At 45.3% G+C, this 24,571-nt stretch overlaps 1 protein-coding gene across 4 annotated transcripts in view; it reads right to left on the reverse strand.

Annotated features, from left to right (window-relative positions):
• Positions 1–24,571, reverse strand: part of TMEM255A (transmembrane protein 255A) — a 280,465-nt gene that overhangs the window by 53,179 nt on the left and 202,715 nt on the right. For all 4 annotated transcript variants that reach the window (XM_085608098.1, XM_085608097.1, XM_085608100.1 and 1 more), the window contains one exon: positions 18,416–18,490. In XM_085608098.1, the coding sequence (XP_085464224.1) occupies positions 18,416–18,490 (75 nt within the window). The remainder of the gene's footprint in view (positions 1–18,415; positions 18,491–24,571) is intronic.

A 24,571-nucleotide genomic window follows, 5' to 3' on the forward strand; every position in this document is an offset into this window, starting at 1 on the left:
TCCATTATCCCTGCAAGTACTAAAGGGATTTCTCTGGTGTCACACAGCTGGCATACTCTACTCTCTCTGCATCCCCTCACCTCAAAATCCTGTTTGCTTTCACATTACTTCTTTCATGAGGCAGATATGCACCTCTGCCTCTTGAGATGTCCATACATGGAGATTAGTGGATTCGTTTTTGAATCCTGTGTTCAGTATTCCCTTGGGGGGATGAATACATTCCTAACACTACCTGGCATAATTAATGGACAGCATCCCTCAGGGGATGTACATCTCTTTTTATGGTTTGAGTTCATGAGTGGTGCACATGTTAGTGCCACATTTCTAAGTTATCAGATGAATCAGTGCAAAGGTTGTCTCTAGTACTGAGTTAGCTCTGAGTTCTGCTATTGGTTTTCATCAAGCATACGCAGGATTTGCCAGGATGAAGATTCCAATTGGTTTCAGTGGTCGAGGTGGTCTGGTAACTGTGTTGTGATTGTGACAGCTCCCTCCTTGCTACTTCACTGCCTCCCTGATTTTTGAATTGTTTACTTGATATTGTATTATTGTGCTCAACCTTGTTTAACTCCTCTTTGTTCAATTTTGTTCAACTTGTTTAGTTTTGTACTGCTTTTGTTTTAACTTCTGTTTGTTTTTCCACCAGCTTGATTTCCCACTGTTTTTACTGGTGCTTCTCCCTCCCACTTCCAGCCCTCACCGGACCCTCCCACCACCTACCAGCGCCCCTTTGCTCCTCCTAGGAACTACTTAACGGAGGCTGCAGTGCAGCCCCACTAAGCAGGCCCTTTGTGACAGCTCCCCCTTGCTGCCTCCCTGGTTCCTGAATTGTTTACTTGTTATTGTATTACTGTGGTCAACCTTGTTTAACTCGTCTTTTTTCAGTTTTGTTCAACTTGTTCATTTTGTACTGCCTTTTTTATGATTTCTGTTTGCTTTGCTGCCTGCTCTTTCCCGCCATTTTCCCTCCCGCATCTCCCTCGCCATTCCAGCCTTCTCCGGCCTCGCCCACCACCTCCCAGCACCTCTCCCTCCTCCCAGGACCTACTTAATGGAGGTCGCAGCACATCTGTGCAGCGGATGCGCGCAGCCGGCGTACCAAAGGCCCATCTGCGCCCATTCGTGTCTGGACCTCACCCAGTGCCAGGAACCCTGGCTCTCCGCTACTTGCAGATACACTGCCGCCAAGCTCCGAGCCCTGGAACCCAGACTCTGCAACAACAACTACTGCTGCACCTCTCCACAGTCAATGGTAGGACCTTTTTCCAGCATTGCCTCTTCTCCTGCAACTGCAACATTGGAGCACATGCACACACGACAACCAACACCACTATGACCAATACCACTTCAGAACAACTCCACTTCCTCCAGGTCAACGCACGATCACTGCAAGCATGCCACAAAGATCTGGGACACCATTTCCTCCCTCATCCCCAACGTCATCTTCCTCACCAAGACCTGACTCAACCTCACATCTGCACCCGACATCACCTCATCAATGCTCAATGGCTGCAAGATAGCACACCTAGACCATATCAACAGACACAGAGGTGGAATCGCCACCATCCACAAAGAAACCATCCTCTGCACCAAGACCGCAGATGACACCACCCAGATCATGGAACAGCTCAACTTCCAACTCCAAACCAATGGCAAAAACCACCATCAGAGGCACCCTTGGCTACAGACCTCCAGGGCCTCGCCCCAACTTCTGCGATGTCATCCTTGAATTAATCGCTCACTTGCCATTGACTCGGCAACCTTAACAACACTAACACCGCCAACCTCCTCGAAAACATGAACACCATCGGCCTCACCCAACTTGTCACCAACCCCGCTTACACCGCCGGACAGGCACTTGACCCCATATTCATGGCCAGTGACAGAGTCAAGTACAGCCATGTCACTGAGCTTGCCGGACAGACCACGCCACCTTCCACTTCCCCATCACAGGATCCCTGACACCACCACCAAGGCGCACGCCACCTCACACCACAGATAGTACAAAGTATTGGAGAGCCAGTGGACAGACGTCCTCAACACCTCTCATCTTGACACCTCAACCAACCTAGAACAGTAGACAGGTTGTCAAGAACTTCTCCATCTGGATCCCTGATTGCACTTACAGAGTCTCCCTGTCAAGCCCACCAAGCTCAAGAGATCCTCCAAACAGACCAGTTGGTGCACCACGGAACTGAGAAACACAAAACGTAACTGCAAGCGACTGGAAAGGGAATGGCGCACCAGCATGGAACCGACAGACTGAGCCTCATTCAAGACATCTTTCAACCAATACCACCAACTTCTGAAAGAGACGAAAAGGAGCACCTTTGCCGACGGCATCAAAGCCAGTTCTCATCACAGCAAAGAACTCTTCAACATCGTCAGAATTCTCTAACCCCTCAGCCACCAAAAACATCATCACCCCTTCCCAGGAACTCAACCATCTACAAAAAGTTTGAACCCCAGCCCACCGCCGCCAAAATCCTCAGCCTCCTTGCTCCCACAGATGCAAACCCGACCACCTGATGACCACATGGGACCAGCTCCCCACTCAAAGCAGTACAGCCATCCACAACTCTGTCCACTCATGCGCACCAACGGACCCCTGTCCCAACCACATTTTCAACCTCAGGAGCAAGACGATCAGTAGCAAGTTCACCCCCATCTTCAATGCATCCATCTCCACGGCCACTTTCCTGAAGAATGGAAGCACACAGAGGTCAAACCCTTTCTCAAGAAACCATCCGCCAACCCCAGTGACCCCAAGAGCTACCATCCCATCTCTCTGCTCCCCTTTCCTGCCAAAGTCCTCAAAAAGACAATCAACTGCCAACTCACGGAACACCTGGAGAACAACAATCTTCTGGACACCTCCCAATCTGACTTCCACACCAACCACAGCACCAAAACAGCCCTGATCGCTGCCACAGACAACATCAGAGCCCTCCTTGACCGGGGAGAAACGGCGGCCCTTATCCTCCTCGACCTCTTAACAGCTTTTGACACCGTATCCCATTACACCCTTATCAAGAGGCTTCACTACATTGGAATCTAAGGAGACACCCTCAAATGGATTGCATCCTCCCTCACTAGAAGAACCCAGAGAATCTGCCTGCTGCCTTTCACCTCGGAACCTAAGAGCCCATCTGCGGCATCCTTCGAGGCTTGCACCTCAGCCCTACAATGTTCAACACCTACATGACCTCTTGGTCAACATCGTCAGAAACCCACGGACTAGACATCATATCCTACGCAGACGACACCCAGCTCATCCTCTCGCTATCAGAAGACCCCTTTACCACAATGGCCAACTTCCGCAGGTGCATGACGAGCGTCACCGACTGTCTACCAAAATACAACACAGACAAAACGGAAGTGCTCATCTTTGGGAACAACACCTCCATGTGGAGCACTGTCTGGTGGCCATCCAAACTAGAACCCTCACCCATTCCAGCAGACCATGCCCCCAACCTTGGCATTATCCTGGGCAGCAAGTTCACCATGAAAACAAAATCAACGCAATCTCCTCCACCTGTTTTCTCACTCTTCTCACAGTTTGTAAGATCATCAAATGGCTCCTCTTCAACACTAGATGAACTGTCACTCAAGCCCTAGTCACCAGTTAGCTGGACTACGGCAGCGCAGTCTATGTAGGAATCACCTCGCACCTCCTGAAGAGACTGCAAACCATACAGAATTCAGCGGCCAGACTCATCCTCCACCTCCCTAAGCGAACCCGCATCACACCCCACCTCAAGAAGCTCCACAGGCTCCCCAATCAGAAGAGATGTCAATTCAAGATTCTGAACCACAGCTACAAAGCCCTACACAACCATGGACCAGTTCAAACACCGCAAAGTAGTAGGTGGTGGGCTAGGCCGCTGGGAGGTGGGGTGCCCCCCATTTGCTTTGCATCAAGTTTCGTGACGCCACTGGGGCAGGGCCACAGCTGTTAGTTGCTGAACATTCACACCAATAGCTGTGAAAGGGAACTGAAGTCAGCCCTTGGTTCTCCATGGACTTGGCTAAACTGATTTTTCTCATTCAACCGCAAGGCCAAGGAGACCCAGGAGCTTAGCAGCATACCCCTCCCTCCTTCCCAGGCTCAAGTGATTCTGTGAGCTAAGAAAGGAGGGAAGCCTCTGGTGTGCTCTTCTGCATAGCCTCTGGCTTTCGTTTTCCCCTGCCCGCCATATATTTTGGAGAGGAAAGAGAAAGGCAAAGGCTGTGTATCAGAACATTAAAATGTTTAGAGCAGCGGCCCTATATCACTTTATATAGGATGCTGCTCCATTGTCTTCAACGGAGCTCTCAAAATTCCAATGTTCTAATATCTTTCATAGAAATATCATCTGACATAAATATCAAATCATAAAAATATTGGCCTATAAAATGTACATTTTCTATTACTAACTCCATCGGTCAATATTTTATAAAATGTATTTAGGACACACTATTTATGTCAAACGATATTCAGATTACAATATTCTGGTACCACGCCTCTAGAGTAAAAGCAAATATCCAAAGGTGTTTTTTGACACAGTTCAATTAATGACATACTTTGATATATGACTAATGAGCAAGGAACCTCACACCTTCAATGAAACCTTAAATATGATGAAGTTCCTATTTTTTTGGAAATTTCTTGGATGTTTCCCACCATTCAACTGCACAGGAACGGACATCCCATCATCCATCTGCACAGGAAGTGACAGCACTTGATTTCCCATCAGCTGACTGTACAGGCAGTGACATTACTTGACTTCTCATCAGCCATCTGCACAGGAAGTGACTACTGGATTTCCCATCATCCAACTGCACAGGAAGTGACAACAATGTTCCCACCAAAATGTCTTTAAAAGGAGCGGTCTAGTAATTATTTTCCCATCATCAATCTGCACAGGAAGTGACATCACTGGAATTCCGCTACCCATCTGCACAGGAAGTGACACCTTTGGGTTTCATATCATCCATCTGCACAGTGACATCATTGGTTCCCAAGCAAAACTCTCTTTAAAAGAATAACCCAAGCAAGAGGATTGTATTCCTATCATCCATCTGCACAGGCAGTGACATCACTAGATTTCCCATCATTCATATGCACAGGAAGTGACATCACTGTATTCTCTACCACCCATTTGCAGAGGAAGTGATATCATTGGATTTCCCATCCTCCATCTGCACAGGTAGTCATATCTCTGGTTTCCCACCAAAACTGTCTTGAAATAAGAATCCAAGCAAGAGGATTAATTTCTCACCATCCATCTGCATAGGAAGTGACATCACCGGATTGCCCACACATGCCGCCAAACACCTACTGTAAGAAATTGAGTTGCTGATCGAAATGGGTGAAACCCTATTTTGTAGCAAACCCTAAATTAACCTGTACTCAACCCTCCGGTAGCTTGGCACAGAGAAGTCAGGCTTGACTCATATGCACTGTGTAAAGTATTTGTGCAACACTTCAAACAGTAAAACAATGACAACACACCACAAAAGAATCCCAAATCAGTTTAGAAAAATATAGTCGTTTTTAATCAATAAAACAAAACCAAAACAACAAAAATCCAATCAGTAGAACCAGAGATATGCAGGATTAAAGATTTTTGTGAGAATAGTGCCAAAAATTACACAATGCACTAATGGTGGATATCTGATTGGTCCAAAGCCACAAGTTCAGACCGACTACAGTGGAGGGCTGCTATAAGGGCCCAGTTAGGCTCCGTGAAGAAGAGTACCTTAAGTCCTGGTTTGTGGCGCTTTGTGAGGGGCTGTGTCCAAGATGCGTCACCCAACTGAATCGGTGTCACCTCCGAGATGCGGCGAGGCTGCAGCGCGAGGTCTTGCATCATCATCCAGAATCCAGTCCATATGTATTCGAGATGCTAGGTGCGGCGTCGAGGATGTGGCATGCAGCCAGACGAGGCGTGGATTCCGAGGAACTGCAGTCTGCAATGAGAGTCCGGTGTCGTAGTTGAGGCTGCCGTCGACAAGAGTACGAGGGCCTGCCCGAGGATGTGTTGGTTCAAATGAGGCAATGCGGCTGCGATGGAATGCGGGTCTTTGCGGCTGAACCGATCCATGCAGGAGTAGCAATGCATTGGTACCGCTCGGGATTGCACCTCGCAGCAGAGGAGATGCATTGGCTCTGCTTGATTTACAGAGTCTGGCTAAGCACCTTAAGCCCACTGCCACCTGGGAGAGTAGCCTGCCAACAAGTGCCACTCCAGTTCTGGACCTTTGGAAGAGTCCAGGTCCTGGGGTCAAGGTTGTTGAAGCCTTTTGTCCCTGAGGCACTAGTCAGGAGACCAGCCAACTAGCCGTTAGAGTCAATTTGGTGCCCTGGGTTCAACAGATGCTGGTCAAGTCCCTCCCAGACAGGCAGAAGGGCAGCATGCAGTAGGTCAAAGCAGACACCCAGCAGAGTGGCAGTCCTTTCAGCAGCGCAGCAGTCCTATTTCCCGGCACAGTATCCGCAGGTCCATAAGTGTACTGAAGAATTGGTGTCTGAGATCCAATATTTATACCTTGTACTCTTCCTTTAGAAAGTGTGAGAGGCTTCTAGAGGTTTTCTTTTCAAGTCCTTAGGCATTATGCCTTCCCGTTCCTGGCTCCAGACTAACTACAGGGGGTATGCAGCCTTTGTTTGTAGGAAGGACACTGCCTATACTAGTGTAAGTATGTTTGTATCCAAGCTCCACCTTCCCATACTGTCAGTGATGGCCCATCCAGGCACACCTAATCTCTCTATTGTGTGTGGCAGTCTAGTAGGAATACACATAGCCCAACTATCATCTACATCCAGTCATGTGACCCAGGGACAAGCTACAGACTAAATGACAAAGGCAGGAAAATGGCAACTTTTTAAAAGTAAAAGAAGAGACCAGCACCTAGTAGTTCTGGACAAAGTGAGCCCTACCTGGGGTACTCAATCTAGAGTATTCACAAATTGTATTGTCAGTGTTAAAGACAGTGAAAACAATTTCAATAAGTAAATCAATGTAACCATTCATAAGGTGTTACACTTAAAAAGTTCTACGGTGAAAAGAAAGCCGAAGTTCAAAGTTGGCCGGTGCTTCTTTATTCAAAGAAGAGTTCATAAATGTTGAAAAAAACTTCAAGTTGATAATTCAAGTGCTTGACATTCATGACGAAAAATATTACCAATGCATTTCGGGTGTTCTATGCACCCTTCTTCAGGGGCAATCTAAAATAAACATATACATGATAAATATGCACTTGTGTACATAATCATTATTGAGTATGTTCTAATGCGGCCTTTCAATTGCCGGGAGAAAAACAGATACGTTTGAGAATGGAAAACGAGACATATTGTATGTGAGGAACCGAAAAAATCTCAGTGGTGTAACCAGAACCACCTAAATATCCAAATGCGTTAGTGCTGTCAACCTGCTTCCATGAAGCAATGAAAACTCGAAAGAAAAAAAAAGACCTACGCCACCAGTTTAATGAATGATGATAATACGAACTGTGGTCTGGTTAATAAGTGCAAGAATCACTTCTGTTAATTTAAGTACCTCCATTCAATTGGGATGTCAAACATAGCGCAATGTTCATTCATGGATGTAATAATTCAGAGCGATAATGCGCACAAGTAGTGTAGTCAATTGGCTGCCTCTCACATGGTAAGACTTGCAGTAATCTTTGGTATAAGCCAAAATCTTGCGCATCATACAGAATCTCTGTGCATAACCTGCTCGAAAAAATGAATTAAAGAAGCCTTAGTTTCTCTGATGGTTAAAAATGTGTTTCTCTCAGATCGACGCCAATAAACTAAATATATCTCTCTCACCTGTGCGTGAAAAGGCTTGAGGTCCTCTGTAGTAAAACTAACTCCAAATGGTAAAAAAGTCGATCTGATCAAAGAAATAAGGAAAAAACCGACTGTAAAGCGCTGTGACCAAGTGAGTGAAATGAATAGAGGTAGCGCTCAGACTGTCCTCAACTTACTGGTAGTAAAGTAATGGGGTCAGAACCTGTTCTCTTGGAATAACACGCACCAGAGGTTGGCAGTGCTTGAGTTCTCGTGATTTAATGGCACGTGTATCACGTGGACACCGAGAGACTTTCGGTAAATGTCGGCAACAGTGAACCTAGAAATGAGACTTGTGTGTTTCTAAAGGTGGCTAAATAACGGAGCGGCCATTTTGATCTAAGTCCGTGAGTTAGTATAAATGAATGATGAATTGCTGTTAGTTGAGTGAAACAGCGAAGCCAAAATGTTTGAAGAAAGAAAGAAACGAAGAAATATAAACCTGCATATAATAAAATGATCAGAAGGTTTACATCATAATTCACAAAGAGTACTTTGACATGTGTAATGCTACATGTAATCCTGAAAAAAACTTAAATAATATAGAAGATACTGAAACCACTGGTCCGAGTGGTTTTGTATTCAGTCGTCATCAAATTATACAATACAAGAATACAAACTTAAATCTACTGCAGATAATGGTAGTAAATTGATCATAATGAAAATCAACAAGCTTAACATATCCACTAAGTGGATTAACTGGGTTTAAATACTATAATTGCGAGTCTAACTATCCCATAAAAATAAGAGCCAGAAAAACATATACAAAAATCTTGTGTTGTAAAATTTTGAGCATGTGTCAGGTCACATTGTATTCATCAAAAAATGTCTGTGAACAATAGCCAAGAGCAATAATACAATGAATTTTTATACATATGTCAAGTAATAAACAAATTATACATATTTTTTTTAAAACAACCTTCTATTACGATTATAAAAATATGAAAATGTGCGTGCATACAATCCGGTTGAATGTGATAATATGAAGTAACACGTGGACAAAGTACTGTGTGGCCAGTTTGTAGGTGGTGTCTGGTAGTTCCACATTGGTGCGCTGAATATGAGATGTAATCAATGACAGACTCCAGGTCAATACACAAGGCTGGCCCTAAAGGAAACACGATAATTCCAATTTATCATTTAGACCTTTTGGGACCATGGTGTCCAAATGCCTGATCCAAAAAGTTTCCCTTTGTGTGATGTATCTGGACATGTCTCTATCGTTGCGAGTAATGATAACTTCTAATACAGAAAATCTGAGTTGTGTGATAGAGTGGTGTGCAGTTATCCAATGACTAGCTAGTGGTGAATTAAGTGATCTTGTTCTGATTCTGCTTTTGTGTTCCGTTATGCGTGTCCTCAGAGCCCTTTCTGTTTTTCCTACATAATGTAAAGCACATGGACAGCGAATCACGTAAATAACATTCTGGGTGTTACAGTTGGCGGTGAATCTTAAATGTATCGGTCTGCCAGACCACGGATGTGGTATGGAGTTCCCAATGAGAACAGTGTTGCAGTGTGAGCAATTGTAGCATTTTTGCATGCCTTTGTGTTGTTCTGAGTGAGCTACAGGTTTTCTTGTTAGGAGTTCTCGAAGATTATTAGACCTCTTGTACGCAAAAATTGGAGGATCCTGGAAAAGATGTTTAAAGTCAGGTTCAGATTGTAACAGGTCCCATCTGCGTAAGATGATTTTCTTTATGATGGTTGATTGAGTAGAGAATGTGGATACAAACACCTCTCTTTGGTGTTGAGATTTCTCTTGCTTCTCAAGTAATGACTCTCTAAGGATCTCGTCTGCCTGTTTAGCGGATGCCTCCACTATGGTACTAGGATAACCTCGATCTAAGAAGCTCTTCTTAGATTGCATCAGTGCAGATGTGTACTGGTCATGGTTTGATGAAATACGCTTGATCCTCAAAAATTGAGAATAGGGAAGATGTTTCTTTAAGGTGTCTGGATGAAAACTGATGAACAGTAAAGTGTTATTGCGGTCTGTAGCTTTTTTAAAGACCGTGGTGACTATGTTGGTGCCATGTAGTTCAACATTAACATCCAAATAAGAAATCCTCTGGGTATCTAGGGTGTATGTGAATTGAATACTAGGATTTATGTCATTCAGCCCTTTAAGAGCTTCTTAGATCGAGGTTATCCTAGTACCATAGTGGAGGCATCCGCTAAACGGGCAGACGAGATCCCTAGAGAGTCATTACTTGAGAAACAAGAGAAATCTCAACATCAAATAGAGGTGTTTGTATCCACATTCTCTACTCAATCACCCATCATAAAGAAAATCATCTTACGCAGATGGGACCTGTTACAATCTGAACCTGACTTTAAACATCTTTTCCAGGATCCTCCAATTTTTGCGTACAATAGCTCTAATAATCTTCGAGAACTCCTAACAAGAAAACCTGTAGCTCACTCAGAACAACACAAAGGCATGCAAAAATGCTACAGTTGCTCAAACTGCAACAATGTTCTCATTGGGAACTCCATACCACATCCGTGGTCTGGCAGACCGATACATTTAAGATTCACCGCCAACTGTAACACCCAGAATGTTATTTACATGATTCGCTGTCCATGTGCTTTACATTATGTAGGAAAAACAGAAAGGGCTCTGAGGACACGCATAGCGGAACACAAAAGCAGAATCAGAACAAGATCACTTAATTCACCACTAGCTAGTCATTGGATAACTGCACACCACTCTATTGCACAACTCAGATTTTCTGTATTAGAAGTTATCATTACTCGCAACGATAGAGACATGTCATGATACATCACACAAAGGGAAACTTTTTGGATCAGGTATTTGGACACCATGGTCCCAAAAGGTCTAAATGATAAATTGGAATAATCGTGTTTCCTTTAGGGCCAGCCTTGTGTATTGACCTGGAGTCTGTCATTGATTACATCTCATATTCAGCGTACCAATGTGGAACTACCAGACACCACCTACAAACAGGCCACACAGTACTTTGTCCACCTGTTAGTTCATATTATCACATTCAACCGGATCGTATGCACGCACATTTTCATATTTTTATAATCGTAATAGAAGGTTGCTTTAAAAAAATATGTATAATTTGTTTATTACTTGACATATGTATAACAATTCATTGTATTATTGCTCTTGGCTATTGTTCACAGACATTTTTGGATAAATACAATGTGACCTGACACATGCTCAAACTTTTACAACACAAGATTTTTGTATATGTTTTTCTGGCTCTTATTATTATGGGATACTTAGACTCGCAATTATAGTATTTAAACCCAGTTAATCCACTTAGTGGATATGTTAAGCTTGTTGATTTTCATTATGATCAATTTACTACCATTATCCGCAGTAGATTTAAGTTTGTATTCTTGTATTGTATAATTTGATGACGACTGAATACAAAACCACTCGGACCAGTGGTTTCAGTATCTGCTATATTATTTAAGTTTTTTTCAGGATTACATGTAGCATTACACATGTCAAAGTACTCTTTGTGAATTATGATGTAAACCTTCTGATCATTTTATTATATGCAGGTTTATATTTCTTCCTTTCTTACTTTCTTCAAACATTTGGGCTTCGCTGTTTCACTCAACTAACAGCAATTTATCATTCATTCATACTAACTCACGGACTTAGATCAAAATGGCCGCTCCGTTATTTAGCCACCTTTGGAAACACACAAGTCTCATTTCTATGTTCACTGTTGCCGACATTTACCGAAAGTCTCTCGGTGTCTACGTGATACACGCGCCATTAAATCACGAGAACTCAAGCACTGCCAACCTCTGGTGCGTGTTATTCCATGAGAACAGGATCTGACCCCATTACTTTACTACCAGTAAGTTGAGGACAGTCTGAGCGCTACCTCTATTCATTTCACTCACTTGGTCACGGCGCTTTACAGTCGGTTTTTTCCTTCTTTCTTTGATCAGATCGACTTTTTTACCATTTGGAGTTAGTTTTACTACAGAGGACCTCAAGCCTTTTCCCGCACAGGTGAGAGAGATATATTTAGTTTATTGGCGTCGATCTGAGAGAAACAAATTTTTAACCATCAGAGAAACTAAGGCTTCTTTAATTAATTTTTTCGAGCAGGTTATGCACAGAGATTCTGTATGATGCGCAAGATTTTGGCTTATACCAAAGTTTACTGCAAGTCTTACCATGTGAGAGGCAGCCAATTGACTACACTACTTGTGCGCATTATCGCTCTGAATTATTACATCCATGAATGAACATTAAGCTATGTTTGACATCCCAATTGAATGGAGGTACTTAAATTAACAGAAGTGATTCTTGCACTTATTAACCACACCACAGTTCGTATTATCATCATTCATTAAACTGGTGGCGTAGGTCTTTTTTCTTTCGAGTTTTCATTGCTTCATGGAAGCAGGTTGACAGCACTAACCCACTTGGATATTTAGGTGGTTCTGGTTACACCACTGAGATTTTTTCGGTTCCTCACATACAATATGTCTCGTTTTCCATTCTCAAACTTATCTGTTTTTCTCCCGGCAATTGAAAGGCTGCATTAGAACATACTCAATAATGATTATGAACACAAGTGCATGTCATGTATATGTTTATTTTAGATTTCCCCTGAAGAAGGGTGCGTAGAACACCCGAAATGCATTGGTAATATTTTTTGTCATGAATGTCAAGCACTTGAATTATCAACTTGAAGTTTTTTTCAACATTTATGAACTCTTCTTTGAATAAAGAAGTTCCGGACAACTTTGAACTTCGGCTTTCTTTTCACTGTAGAACTTTTTAAGTATAACATCTTATGAATGGTTACATTGATTTACTTGTTGAAATTGTTTTTACTGTCTTTAACACTGACAATACAATTTGTTAATACTCTAGATTGAGTACCCCAGGTAGTGCTCACTTTGTCCAGAACTACTAGGTCCTGGTCTCTTCTTTTTCTTTTGAATTGGTGGTAGGGTGGAACCACCTCAAAGAGAGCACACCGATTTTGATTATTTTTATGAATATTAGGATACATTTGCATATTTGAATATTTCTGAGTGCACCACAACTGTTATTTCACAACTTTTTAAAAGTGGCATTTTCAAAATTGTAATTTAAAATCCGACTTTCCCATGAGGGAATATTTTTCATTACAATCCAAAGACACTAAATATGAACTGGTACCTGCTCCCATTTCTAAATTACAGCTAATTAAAAGTAATAAGGTAAATTAAATGTTATCCTATGGGAGAGGTAGGCCTTGCAATCGGAAAATTGAATGTAAGAGTTTTTCACTACCAGGTCATGTAAAATCATTCCTAGTTTTTAAATACACTACACCCTGCCCTCAGGGCTGTCCAAGACCTACCCTAGGGATGACTTATATGTATTAACAAGCATTTGCAATGCAATAGGTCTAGCATTTATGAGAGCTTGAGCTATTGGCCTTGTAAATGACAATGCCTTTTATTTATGTATTGTTTTTAAAACAGATAAATAAAAGGCATTGTCATTTAGAATGCCAATAGCTTAAACTCTCGCAAATGCTTGACCTATTGCATTGCAAATGCGTGCTATCAAATATTGAAAAAGTGTTAGGAGAGAGCGTGTCCAAATCTATTTCAGAAAATAGTGGTGGGAGGCTGTAAAGCCTACAGAGTAACAACACACTTAACAGTGGGTGTCACCATGGGAGGTTACAAAATGAGACAAGGCGGTACTGAGGAGGGACTACTAAGCCTTTTGACCAATGAACAGCCACAGTTTACAGTGGACAATGACACAAACCAATGAAAAATGTGGGCGGAGAGTGAGCGGAACTTCAAGTCCCTACCTCAATACAACATGCCTCGCAGAGTAGAGCATGAGCTGCCCAGGCTCGACCTAAAAAGGAAGGATTTGTCCTGGCATAAAAGGTCGAAATGGCAGTTTAAAAACTGCAGACACAGGCTGCAATCGCAGGTCCGAGACATTGAGTAAAAGTCTACCTAAGTGGGTGGCAAAAATAAGTGCTGCAGGCCCACTTGTAGTATTTAATTCAGAGGCCCTGGGACATGTAGTACCTCGTTACTAGGTACTTATAAGTAAGTCAAATATGCCAATTGGGGATAAGCCAACTTTACCATGTTTTAAGTAGTGAGCACATGCGCTTTAGCACTGGTTAGAAGTGGTAAACTGTGTAGTCTTAAGGTCAACAAAAATGTAGGAGGGAAGCAAAAGGTTTGGGGGAAGATCACCTTAAGGCTGACAGGTCTAACACCTACTGGTCCCCATCTTCACCAGTTTCAGCAACATGACAGTAGACAAGCCCACTTTAATCACCTGCTCTAACCACACCCTTGGCAACTTCTGCCTACCAGTCCCAGACCACTGGAAAAAACAAAAACCATTGCCAAATCTTCATGACCGGACTGGAACAAGATCTCAGAAGCATCCTGGTTTTCCAAACTCCTACACCACTGGCCTAGACACTTAACAACAGCTCCGAATCCATCTCCAACTTCAACACCTAGACAGACACTGTCACTCCTTTCGAAGCCCAAAAATGCCACTCAAATCAACCAAACAGCAAGATGGTACCTAGAAGAGTTCAGGCTCACAAAACACCACTGCGAGCAACTTGAACACTGATTTAGATCTTGGCGGACAGGTTACTCCGTCACAACGGCGATGGAGTAACTCGTCTGCTGAAATATAAATCCCATAGGATATTATGAGATTTATGTTTCGGCAGACAGGATATCCGTCACCGTTTTGACAGAGTAACCTAATGGTGACTTTGTCTATCTTGCACTTCTGGGCAATCCTAGAATCTCACCAATACATAATCCGGTGCCCTTTCCACAGATACAGACTTACCTGTCAACTAACCCCCAATTAGCAGGTGTCACACGCTTTTTACAACCATTCACCTCCCTGATAAATAAGCTGCCCATGTTGACTTCAATGTTCATTCTTCACTGATCTTAATGGACTCACTTTCTAAAATGCCTGACTTCACCCTCATTTTGAGGCAAGAGGTTGACAGATAAGTTAAGGGGGTCATAGATCAGGCACCAGGTACTCTGGTTCGGATTCTTTTACTTCCAGTTGGCAGGCATATTTATCTACCCTGTCCATTTCCCTGTTCAGTGCCCATGTTGGTGGACTTAGTAGCCTAGACATCACCCAACTTACAATCATGCAGATAACCTAGAGGAGAGAGTCAATAAGTAAGAAGAGAAGGGGGAGGTTGGACAACTTTACACGCAGTCTCCTGAGTCACTTGTATAGCAGGCACCCTGCCTTGCAGCTCTTTGATCCAGGAGTAATCAGGGAGTGCTTTTCACACCGCACAGGTTCTCGGTCTGGCACAGAGGTAGGTGGCCTAATGGAAAAGGACCAGAAACCTCTTGATCCCCGGCAGAATGTCCGACCCGTTGACCCTTGTCCGATGGTTTTCCGCATCAGCACAGCAGGTGGAGAGTCGTTTCTCCCAGTCGGGCCTCTACACACACTTCGGCTCTGTATCCATTCTGCAGTGAGGGGCCATTGTGGGGGATGTTCCTCTCCCCAGATCATGCAGGGACAGGAGGGAGAGTGGATCAAACACTCCTAGGACTTGTTGGGTCCGCCTCAGCGCTTCACCAAATGTAACCTAAATGAGACTACTCTCCCCTCATTGGCAGCGCCAGGTTTCCAGGCAGCCACCCTGAAGTACAGAGACTGTAGCACCTGCGCATTTTACAACAGCCTTGGGTAGCTTCATCCAGCTCAACACTCATGCAGCCATCTGCTGTGTCACTACAAAAGATGGAGAAAGCAGATTACTGCATGTAGAGGAAGTTTAATTCCTACTTAAAATATTTCTTATAACGTGTGAAATATAAAATGATATGGTTCTGTTGTGTTTTCTCATAGTCCTATATTTGCAAGCAGTCAATGAGATGTATCTGAAGTGGCTATTCTGCTAAAGACATGAAACCCACTCAAAAGATTCATGTCTTCTATGCTTGCTCTCAAGGCAAAAAATATCGGAGTCTCCTTCTTTCCCAGACATGCACTGATATATGTGCAAAACCCGGGAGCAAAAAGGGAATATTTTTTTAAAACATCCTGAAACTCTAGAAAGGCCATTTTTTTATGCGATCAATTGACATGACAACTTAGAAGCTGAATACGATGTCGGTCGGGTACTCTTCCGACCGAATCGGTTTCGGGATCGTTTCCAACCGAATCGGGTTCTAGGAGTTTGACTGACTGATTCCCAGCATCGTTTGGTCGGACTTGCATTGACTTCAATGGGAGCCTGTGTTCCGAAAGAGAACACAGGCTCCCATTGAAAAAAGGGGCGGTTGCGAAAAATTTGCACCCTGTGGCGGGCACCTCATGATGCCTGCCACACTGTGCATGGTTGGAAAGAGGGGTCCCTTAGGTACCCCAATGGGCCATAACCGGAGGCCTACAGATGATGGCAGGCCTGCAACAGGCCCCCAAAGTCAGATTCCGACAGACGTTTCGTGTCGGGCAGACTTATTCAGAATGGCTGTCAGAATCGACCATCGTAATCGCTTGGTCGGAAACCATGTCCATAGAGCTGTACGATTGGGCTCCGAACTACTCTGGCTAACCCTGCCGATCGGAACTGAATCAAACAGCCCGAATGGTTTCCCTGCATTGTGATAGGTTGTTCGGAAATGTATCTGATTCGGTTGGAAACATAGGTTCCGAATTGGATTTGGAGAATCCGAATCCCGTTAGGAGCCTTTCCGACCGACATCGTTATCAGCCCTTACAATGGCAGTCTGATATTCTCTGATAGACTTTTAACAACAGTCAAATATTTGGGATGTGAAGAACAAAATTGAATTTGTCACCCCATCCCATCAAATTGTCAAGTCACTGAAATATATAATATGCCCAAAGATCTTTTTGGGGATTTCTACGATATTTCCATATTGTTCTCAGACAGCCAGCCCACTTTTTGGATCTAATACAAAAGAAATCCACCAATCAGGTCAAATGAAATGCCATAACCAAAAGGATTCCCAATCTTTCAAACAGGGTGCTTGTTACTATTAGGCAGACCCTTACATTGGACACTGATCTTGCTCCTTCAGTCTAGTTGGCTAAACTTAAGGATATTAATTCCAGAGGGTTGAGGTTGTTCCAGTGAGCACAACATCTCAAGGGCATTCTTCACTCTAATACTGACTTTCTAATCCGCATGAGTCTGACGAGTCCCGTAGTAACCTAGTCCCCTGGAATAGGAAAGTTTAGGGGCAGAGCATATGGCACCAGGAGCCCCAGAGTAAACTTTAACCGGGATGGACATGCGTACCCCTATCCTGCACAGCCAGTTCAAATGTTGCAGTGGGAACAAACATCTCCTTCCACACTTGGCCCTTCTGACTCCTAAATGCTGATCCGGCACTTTACTTCAAACACTGCCAGATGACACTTTAATTCTCCTGCAGCCTTGTGCATCCAAGTTAGAACCAGCTTGGAAGACTTACACCATCAAATCCCACTTCCCGTGGTCCCCAACACATCTGTGCCAGCATGGTCAAAGCCCCTCTTTCTCTTTCTCTTGGGAAAAGTTCCATTTCCTGGAGCAGTTCAGCAACAGCACCACACAGGATTAGAGGAAAGACCCCGAGGAGCTGATAACAAAAGGAACATGTCAAAGGAACCAATCACCAGAGAGAGGCAGGCATGGGGGAAGGAAGTCATACAATCACAGCAATCGAGGGGACATGAAATAGGGAATAAACTCAAGTATCTTCTGTTTTTCATGTGAACAGCCAAGTAGAAGGAGATAGCTGGCGGGGGAGAGACTTTCAGAAACAGACCTGTGAGATGCTGAAACCAGAAACATCAATTATTCCAGTGGGAGAAGATGATTTCCCTGCCGAAGCTGGGTGATCATGGTACAGTGAGCAGAATCCCTTTACCTACAGACGCTGGATGTCGGTTCGCGATTGTTGAAGCCAGTATGGAGAACTGGTTCAACTCCATCTGCGTAAGTCAGTAGGGTGACCTGAGGGGAACTTTGCCTTCGGAAACTCTTCCTCCTACACTCTTTTACCCCTCACCACACCCTGAAGCTACTGGGTCTGTTTCGATTTCAGCAACAGACTGATTTTTAATTTTTAATTTTGTTTACAATTTCTTAACCAAACCAATAAAAAAGAATCTTATTAAGAATGTCTTGGGAAAGAAAACCTGCCTCCAAATCTTGTTGTTCAGCTCCAGGCTAATTAATGAATTAACCGACAAAACCAGCGGGTCGGGAAATGGCAGTTGATGACATATTCTTGCATCATCGCATACAAAGGACTACATTGTTGTGTGCCTTAAAACCAGTTCGAAGCGGAATGTCAACCACAACCTAATGATCCACGCCCTTCCCCCTTAGGGGTGTCCCATTTGTTAACACGAGTTCTGACATTAATAACATTCCTCCAGCCATCTACACAGCGTCAGGATTTTTACCAGCTGCTGAATTACTGAGGATAGAGTCACGTTAGTCTGACGTCTTAAAATAAATCACAACACACACACAAATATAGGCCAACAGGAATAAATGATGAAAGAGAGGCGGTAAAACGCACCTCGGTAGTCTGTTCTGAAAAGGCAGCGCCTTTGGAAAAATAACGGCATCTTCCTTCATAAAGTGGTCTTAGATCCTGCAGAAAAAAAGAATAAATTCAGCCTTTGAGCACAACGAATATTTGCATAAAGTGATATTTAGGACATTTTATGTGTCACTTTGAGTTCCTTCTCTCCAATCGCAGGTCTTGATGTTCAGACACATGCACTCCTGTGTTTTTGCCTTGGTCATATATAGAAATCCTATAGTGGTCTGAACTGTACACCATCTTTTTTTTAAGTAAATTATTTCTATTTGATTGTCATTGCAGACATTCAAGTGACAACTTTATTAACAATTGGTATTCGCATAAGAGCCTATGCATGCAGTTGGATGAATGACTTTGTGAAGCGTTGACATGTGCGTAGCCAGGGTTCTGTCTTAGTGTTCAGTTCTCCTTCCTGTTCCTGGTTGGGGGGGGGGGGGGTATTTGCAATTAATTTGAGTATTACAGCGATGCCTAGCATCTGTTTCTGGTGGATGCAAGAATCCATGTTAATGGGGGAAGAGCTCAACCCTAACTGAACTGGGGGGGTTGAACCGGTCGGACTACACTGTGTATGTAAGAGTGCAAAGTATTACATGCAAGTGTGCATCATTGAGACTTCTCGTTACGATAATGGTGTGAGGGTAGCAAGGTGGGGTACATCTGGGGGTGTATATTTTGGCATTCATATCTGCTCTGCGTTTGCAGCCCGTGTATGGTGCGCGCGGGGATGGTCGTCTTGGTTGCATTTTGGATTAGGTTCCTCTGAAGAGGCCTCTGAGGGATTTGTCGGTGATTGAGGGGACTCATTGTGTTCGGTGGTATGTTTAAGTGTGCAAGAGTGTTGCCCATTGCATGGAGATGGGGTGTTTACGGATGCCGCTGACTTCTTCACGGCGTAGTGCATCGTCCTCTGATGCTCCCCATTTTGCGGCTGCTCCCTTCCAGGCTGCCATAGGGGGCCCTGCCGGGGTTCTCCAGGGCATGGCAATGCTTCGTTTGGCTAGTAGGCGAGCTAGAGAGGTGAACCTTATTTCAACTTTGTCTTGCTTGCGGTGTTTAAATATACCTAACGTGCTGGCTTTCCGTGAGCCCCGTTACCTTGCACAATGTGGTGCGCACTACATTCCAGTAGGGGGGAGTGTTGGGCAACTCCAGGACATGTGCAGGAAAGTAGCATTAGGTTCTTGGCGTCTCGGGCATGAGAATGATGCGTTGGGGTAGTATTGTTGAAGATTTTCTGGTGTCAGATATGCGCGATGCAGTATGAAAAACTGTATGTTTTTGAATCGGTAGTTTCGGGATACTTTTTTGGTGTATTCTAACGCTTGCTCCCATTATTTGTCATGGAGGGGTCTCTGGATCTCAGCTTGACATTTGTCTCGTAGAGAGGTGAGTGGCACAGTGTTCAATTCTCGGGTCGCTTTATACAGCCATGTCACTATGTGGCCTCCTGGGCCCATTTGTAATATAGCATGGAGGGCCGGGTGCGTTGCCGGTTCGCTGTCAGCCGTGCGCCAGACTCGGCGACAGTCTGCCGCTTACCGCCCAAACATGACGACTTTTAACTGTACACCATCATAAGCATGTTCTATGGTAGGCAGCAAGTTCAATGTACAAAACAATGAATGTCATAAACGCCGCACTACTTCATGACGTGGAGATCCAGCAGTATATTTCAAAGTCCACTGCTCATTCTATGACAATCTATCACCCGAAAAGGAAGGTTAAATCTCTTGACCGTTTACTCAGACAATAAGGCTCAATGCGTGCTCTGGCTATGGCGTTGGCACCCCCAACAACCATCTCCATCTAATGAGATGTATTTTACCCTTGAGCCCCCTCCAGACACCAAAACAAGAGAAATAGGAAATATAATATCTTGGTTTGACCTAGACAAATGTGTCTCCCTCTCCTTGCCTGAACATCAAATCTCTCAGCTGCACCAAGGGCCAGATTAACTAAAGGCATGCGTTGCCCGTGCGTCATGCAAGGCACTGCGAGCTCTTAAATCAGATTTACTCACCAGTGGCTCTAAGTGGCTTAGTACATCTAGTAACACAAGGCAGCGCAAGCAGCTGCCTTGTGTTACTCTGGTTGGGAAGATGTTCTATGGGTGAAGTGTGGGCGTTCCCACGCACTGACCCATATATTTTGGAGCTTTCCCAGATGTGCTGAGAATAGTAAACCATGGAATGCACCAAAATGCTTTGCCATCCCAACAGAGGGGTAACAAGGCGAAATGTATTTATTTCTCCCAGTTATTTCCTCTTTCTACGTGTGCAGCATTCTGCAGTAAACAGAGAAAGAGGAAAATGCCTATGAGGGTTGTTTTTGTGCAGGAAAGTGTTCCCTTCTGCACAAAAAACAATCCTGCCTGTAATGCAGGCACCCTAGCACCATGGCGCACGGGTGCCTGTGTTGATGCTAGGCAGTGCACAGAGAGAGCAGGAATTGGCCATATCTTAGTAAATATGATGCAATCCTGTTCTCTTCTTTTGACGTAGCGCAGCAAGTTGTCTTGCGGCATTGCGCCAATGTTAACAAATCTGGGACGAAATTCCCAACAACCACAAGGGTACTTTCAGTTAAAAAAACAGGAAATGGGGGCGTGGCCAACTGCCAACAGGAATGGCCACAGGGTAGCTTTGCTCCGCTGCACCACTCCCGAAACCATCCGTCAAACTGCATCCGCCCTGGCCAAAATTACTCCTGAGAGGCGCGGGGCAGCTACTGGTGAGGGATCTCGCTGTGGGTGAAGTTTGGGCACTCTTGGACGGAGCCAAGCGACGCCGTATCCTGTGCCGGCTCGGACGGCAGTGGCCGCGCAGCAGTATTGTGATGCCTTCCCGGCGCAAGACCTGAACGCAAGACCGCGGCTGCGGCCTGCACACTGATTGTGCAGCTGGGGAGTGCGGGCGGCGCTGCTGTCCCCGGGTGGACATTGAGATTGTGTTGATAAGGACGCCGCCTACGGAAGATTCGGTGGGGCGTGAGTGTGGCCCTGGGGCGGGCCGTGACAGATCTCCGCTCCGTGTGGATTGTAACTCCGATATCGGAGCGGCCTGACTCGGGCCTCCCCCCCATGCACTTAGCCTCTCCCAGCAGGCCTGAGGAACTACAAATACCATCCGGTGTGCTAGGGAAATTACAGGGTAACTGCTCACCGGTGAGAGAACCTCCCTCTGGCACCATACAGACCACCGGAGGCATATAAATTCAGGCAGAGTGCACAGGGGCCATGGGGTGTCGCAGCCCCAGAATAAGATCGACCCTGAAGTTGCCCCTCCCGTGTGAATTGCCTGAGGGAGAGTTGATATCTCTGGGCCCACGGGAGACACTAACAACTGGCCGCTTCTGGCCCGTAAGTGCCCGGGAACTCAGTTGTGAGCATTAACATGACTTTTACAGAGAGTTGGTTTTTCTAGGCCATACCCCGGGAGGTTGGTCCTGTCGGACCAGGGGCCACTCCATCCGACAGGCTCTGCCATGCTGAGAAAAGAGGGACTATTTCGGCTCTGTGCCTGCGGCGCCGTCTTGAGGCCCGGGGGGTGCCTGAGGACCATTCTGAAATTTGTGTGCTTCCCCTCGGCTCCAAAAGAGGTGGCACTGGTTAAACGTCTGAGGCTGCACCCGCCAAACCCGACAGGCCGGGAAGAGGAGTTCACCGCAGGCGGTGGTGAGTAGTGGGTTTAGCCGAACATCCCACTACTACCCCCTGCAAAAGTCAGCATGGCGGCAGGACGTAGTGGTCGCACTGGGACACAGACCAAATTCGACAAGTTTGCATGGCAAAAGCAGCAGGGTGACGACCATGGGACAGCGGAGACGGCGGGGGCCCACGCGGAAGCAACCAAACCTACGAATACAGATATCCTTGCAGCGATCACAGCAGTGCGTTCCTCTCTAGAGACTAGGATTGATACGGTTGCCACGGAGGTGACTGTGATAAGAGAGAACATGAGACGAATGGTGGAGTGCGTAAGCACTGTTGAGGCTACTACGGCTACACTTGGGACTGATACCACTCTCCTTAAAAAGCAAGCCACTGGACTACGCACCTCTCATGACGCCATGGCCCAACAACTGGACGATTACGAAGGTAGGATGCGGCGTACTAATGTCCGCATTCTTGGAATTCTGGAACGGGCGGAAGGACAAGCTGCGGATCTCTTTGTTGAGGAACTCATATTGAAACAACTTCAGCCATGCGGACTGTCTAAGTGCTTCTCAGTTGAGCGGGCCCATCGGGTTCCCGGGGGGAGGCCGAAGCCGGGAGCCCCCCGACCGCTCTTGGCCCGCATATTCAATTATCGTGACCGGGATGTGATCATTCAGACCGCCAGAGCGGCTCCCCCAGTGACAATCGAAAATAGCAGGATCACATTCTTTCCGGATTTCACATTGAGGGTCCAAAAGCAACAACGTTGTTTCTTGGAAGTGAAACGTGCCCTTCGGGATCAGGAGATTAAATACTCCATGATGTTTCCAGCTAAACTCCGTGTTGAAGCGGAAGGTAAGACCTACTTTTTCACGAGGCCAGAGGACGCCTGGGACTGGCTCGAGGGCTGGCGGACTGTTGGCAAACGACAGAACAAGCTCCTGTCTGCAAAAGTTGGACAAGGCGACTGACGGTAGCAGCGGCGCTCCCCTCCACACTCGGACTTGGACTCCCAGGGACCTTTGGGGTGACTATGAATACTGAACTGTGATTGTAGACCGATTGTTTGGCCATTGATTTTTCTTTTTCAATATATTGCAAGGTGGCTTCGTTAGTGCTGAGTTATACACTCGTGCCCACTTGGGTTTGATGAGGACCCCACAGTTTTGTGCATTTGACACCATGGTTTAGAAATGGTCTTATTTCAAATTGCAATTCGTGCCCTGAACCGATTAAATTCTTAATCGTTATGCCCACTGGGCCTACTGGCCGGGACGGATATCTGGATATTGCGTGTAATGTGTGTTGGGAGTGGGGTGGCTCACGTTCCCGAAGGTGATGAGGGTGGGCGACAGGCACTCTGCAAGTTGTGGGAGGGCGGGCAGTTTTTGTCTCGCTATGCAGGGGGGCAGGGTAGGGGGGTTCCAGTTTGAAGGGGTTGGGGGTTCGTTTAATGTATATTTTTTGTTATTCGCATTAGTGCAACATACCTCAGAACACTATATTGTCATACATGCTCCTACAGTATTTCGTATATGTGATCGCCTCTGGCGCTGCCTACAGCAACCTGTTGATATGTGTTGGGACGGGAGGGGGGGTACCCTCTTCCCCCTTCGAGGTGAATCTGTCCAAGCTTCTGATCTCTTTATCACAAATGTTTGATGACATCTGGTACGGGACTTAAAGTGGCCACCTGGAATGTAAATTGGTTGGGGGACAAGATTAATCGGGGCATTGTGCTACGTTATATCAAAAGGCAAGAACTCGATCTGGTTTTGTTACAGGAGACTCACTTGGTTGGAAATTCCTGTATGGCCCTGAATAGGAAGGGGTACACTATGGTGGTGCATTCCGGGTTTACATTGGGTTCCAGGGGAGTGGGTGTTCTTCTCCGAAAGGGTTGACCATTCATAATACACAATGCATGGACAGACAATCTGGGCAGATATTCAGCAGTCACGGGCACATGGGAAGGATGCACATTAAACATTGTCTCCGTTTATGCTCCCCCAGGACTGCAACACTTGACACTACGTGATGTTGGGACACTTTTATTGGAACTCCCCATGGGAATATTGCTATTAGGCGGCGACTTTAACTTAACAATGGATGGCCCTAGGGATCGTCTCCCCGCCGTGAGAAGACCCGACACGGGGCTCACAGCTCCAGGAATTTGCTAACGCCCCGGGGATTGTAGATATATGGAGGTGGTTGAACCCTGCACACACTTACTACACCTTCCAGTCGGGCGCCCATGGAAGTCAGTACCGCATTGACTACTTTTTGTTTAATCATGCTCAGGACATCCTTACCTTTAAGGGGGCCCACTGTTTGGCTAGAGGGATCTCTGATCATTCGCCCCTTTTGACAAACTTTGACCAGACACGAACAAGGCAACCTAGAACTATTAAGATTCAGCCTGGGTTCTTAAAATCCTGCACATTCGAGATGCCCTCTTACAGGACACCGAC

The sequence above is a fragment of the Triturus cristatus genome, chromosome 5_2 (assembly GCF_964204655.1).
Source record: "Triturus cristatus chromosome 5_2, aTriCri1.1, whole genome shotgun sequence".
Taxonomy (NCBI): Eukaryota; Metazoa; Chordata; class Amphibia; order Caudata; family Salamandridae; genus Triturus; species Triturus cristatus.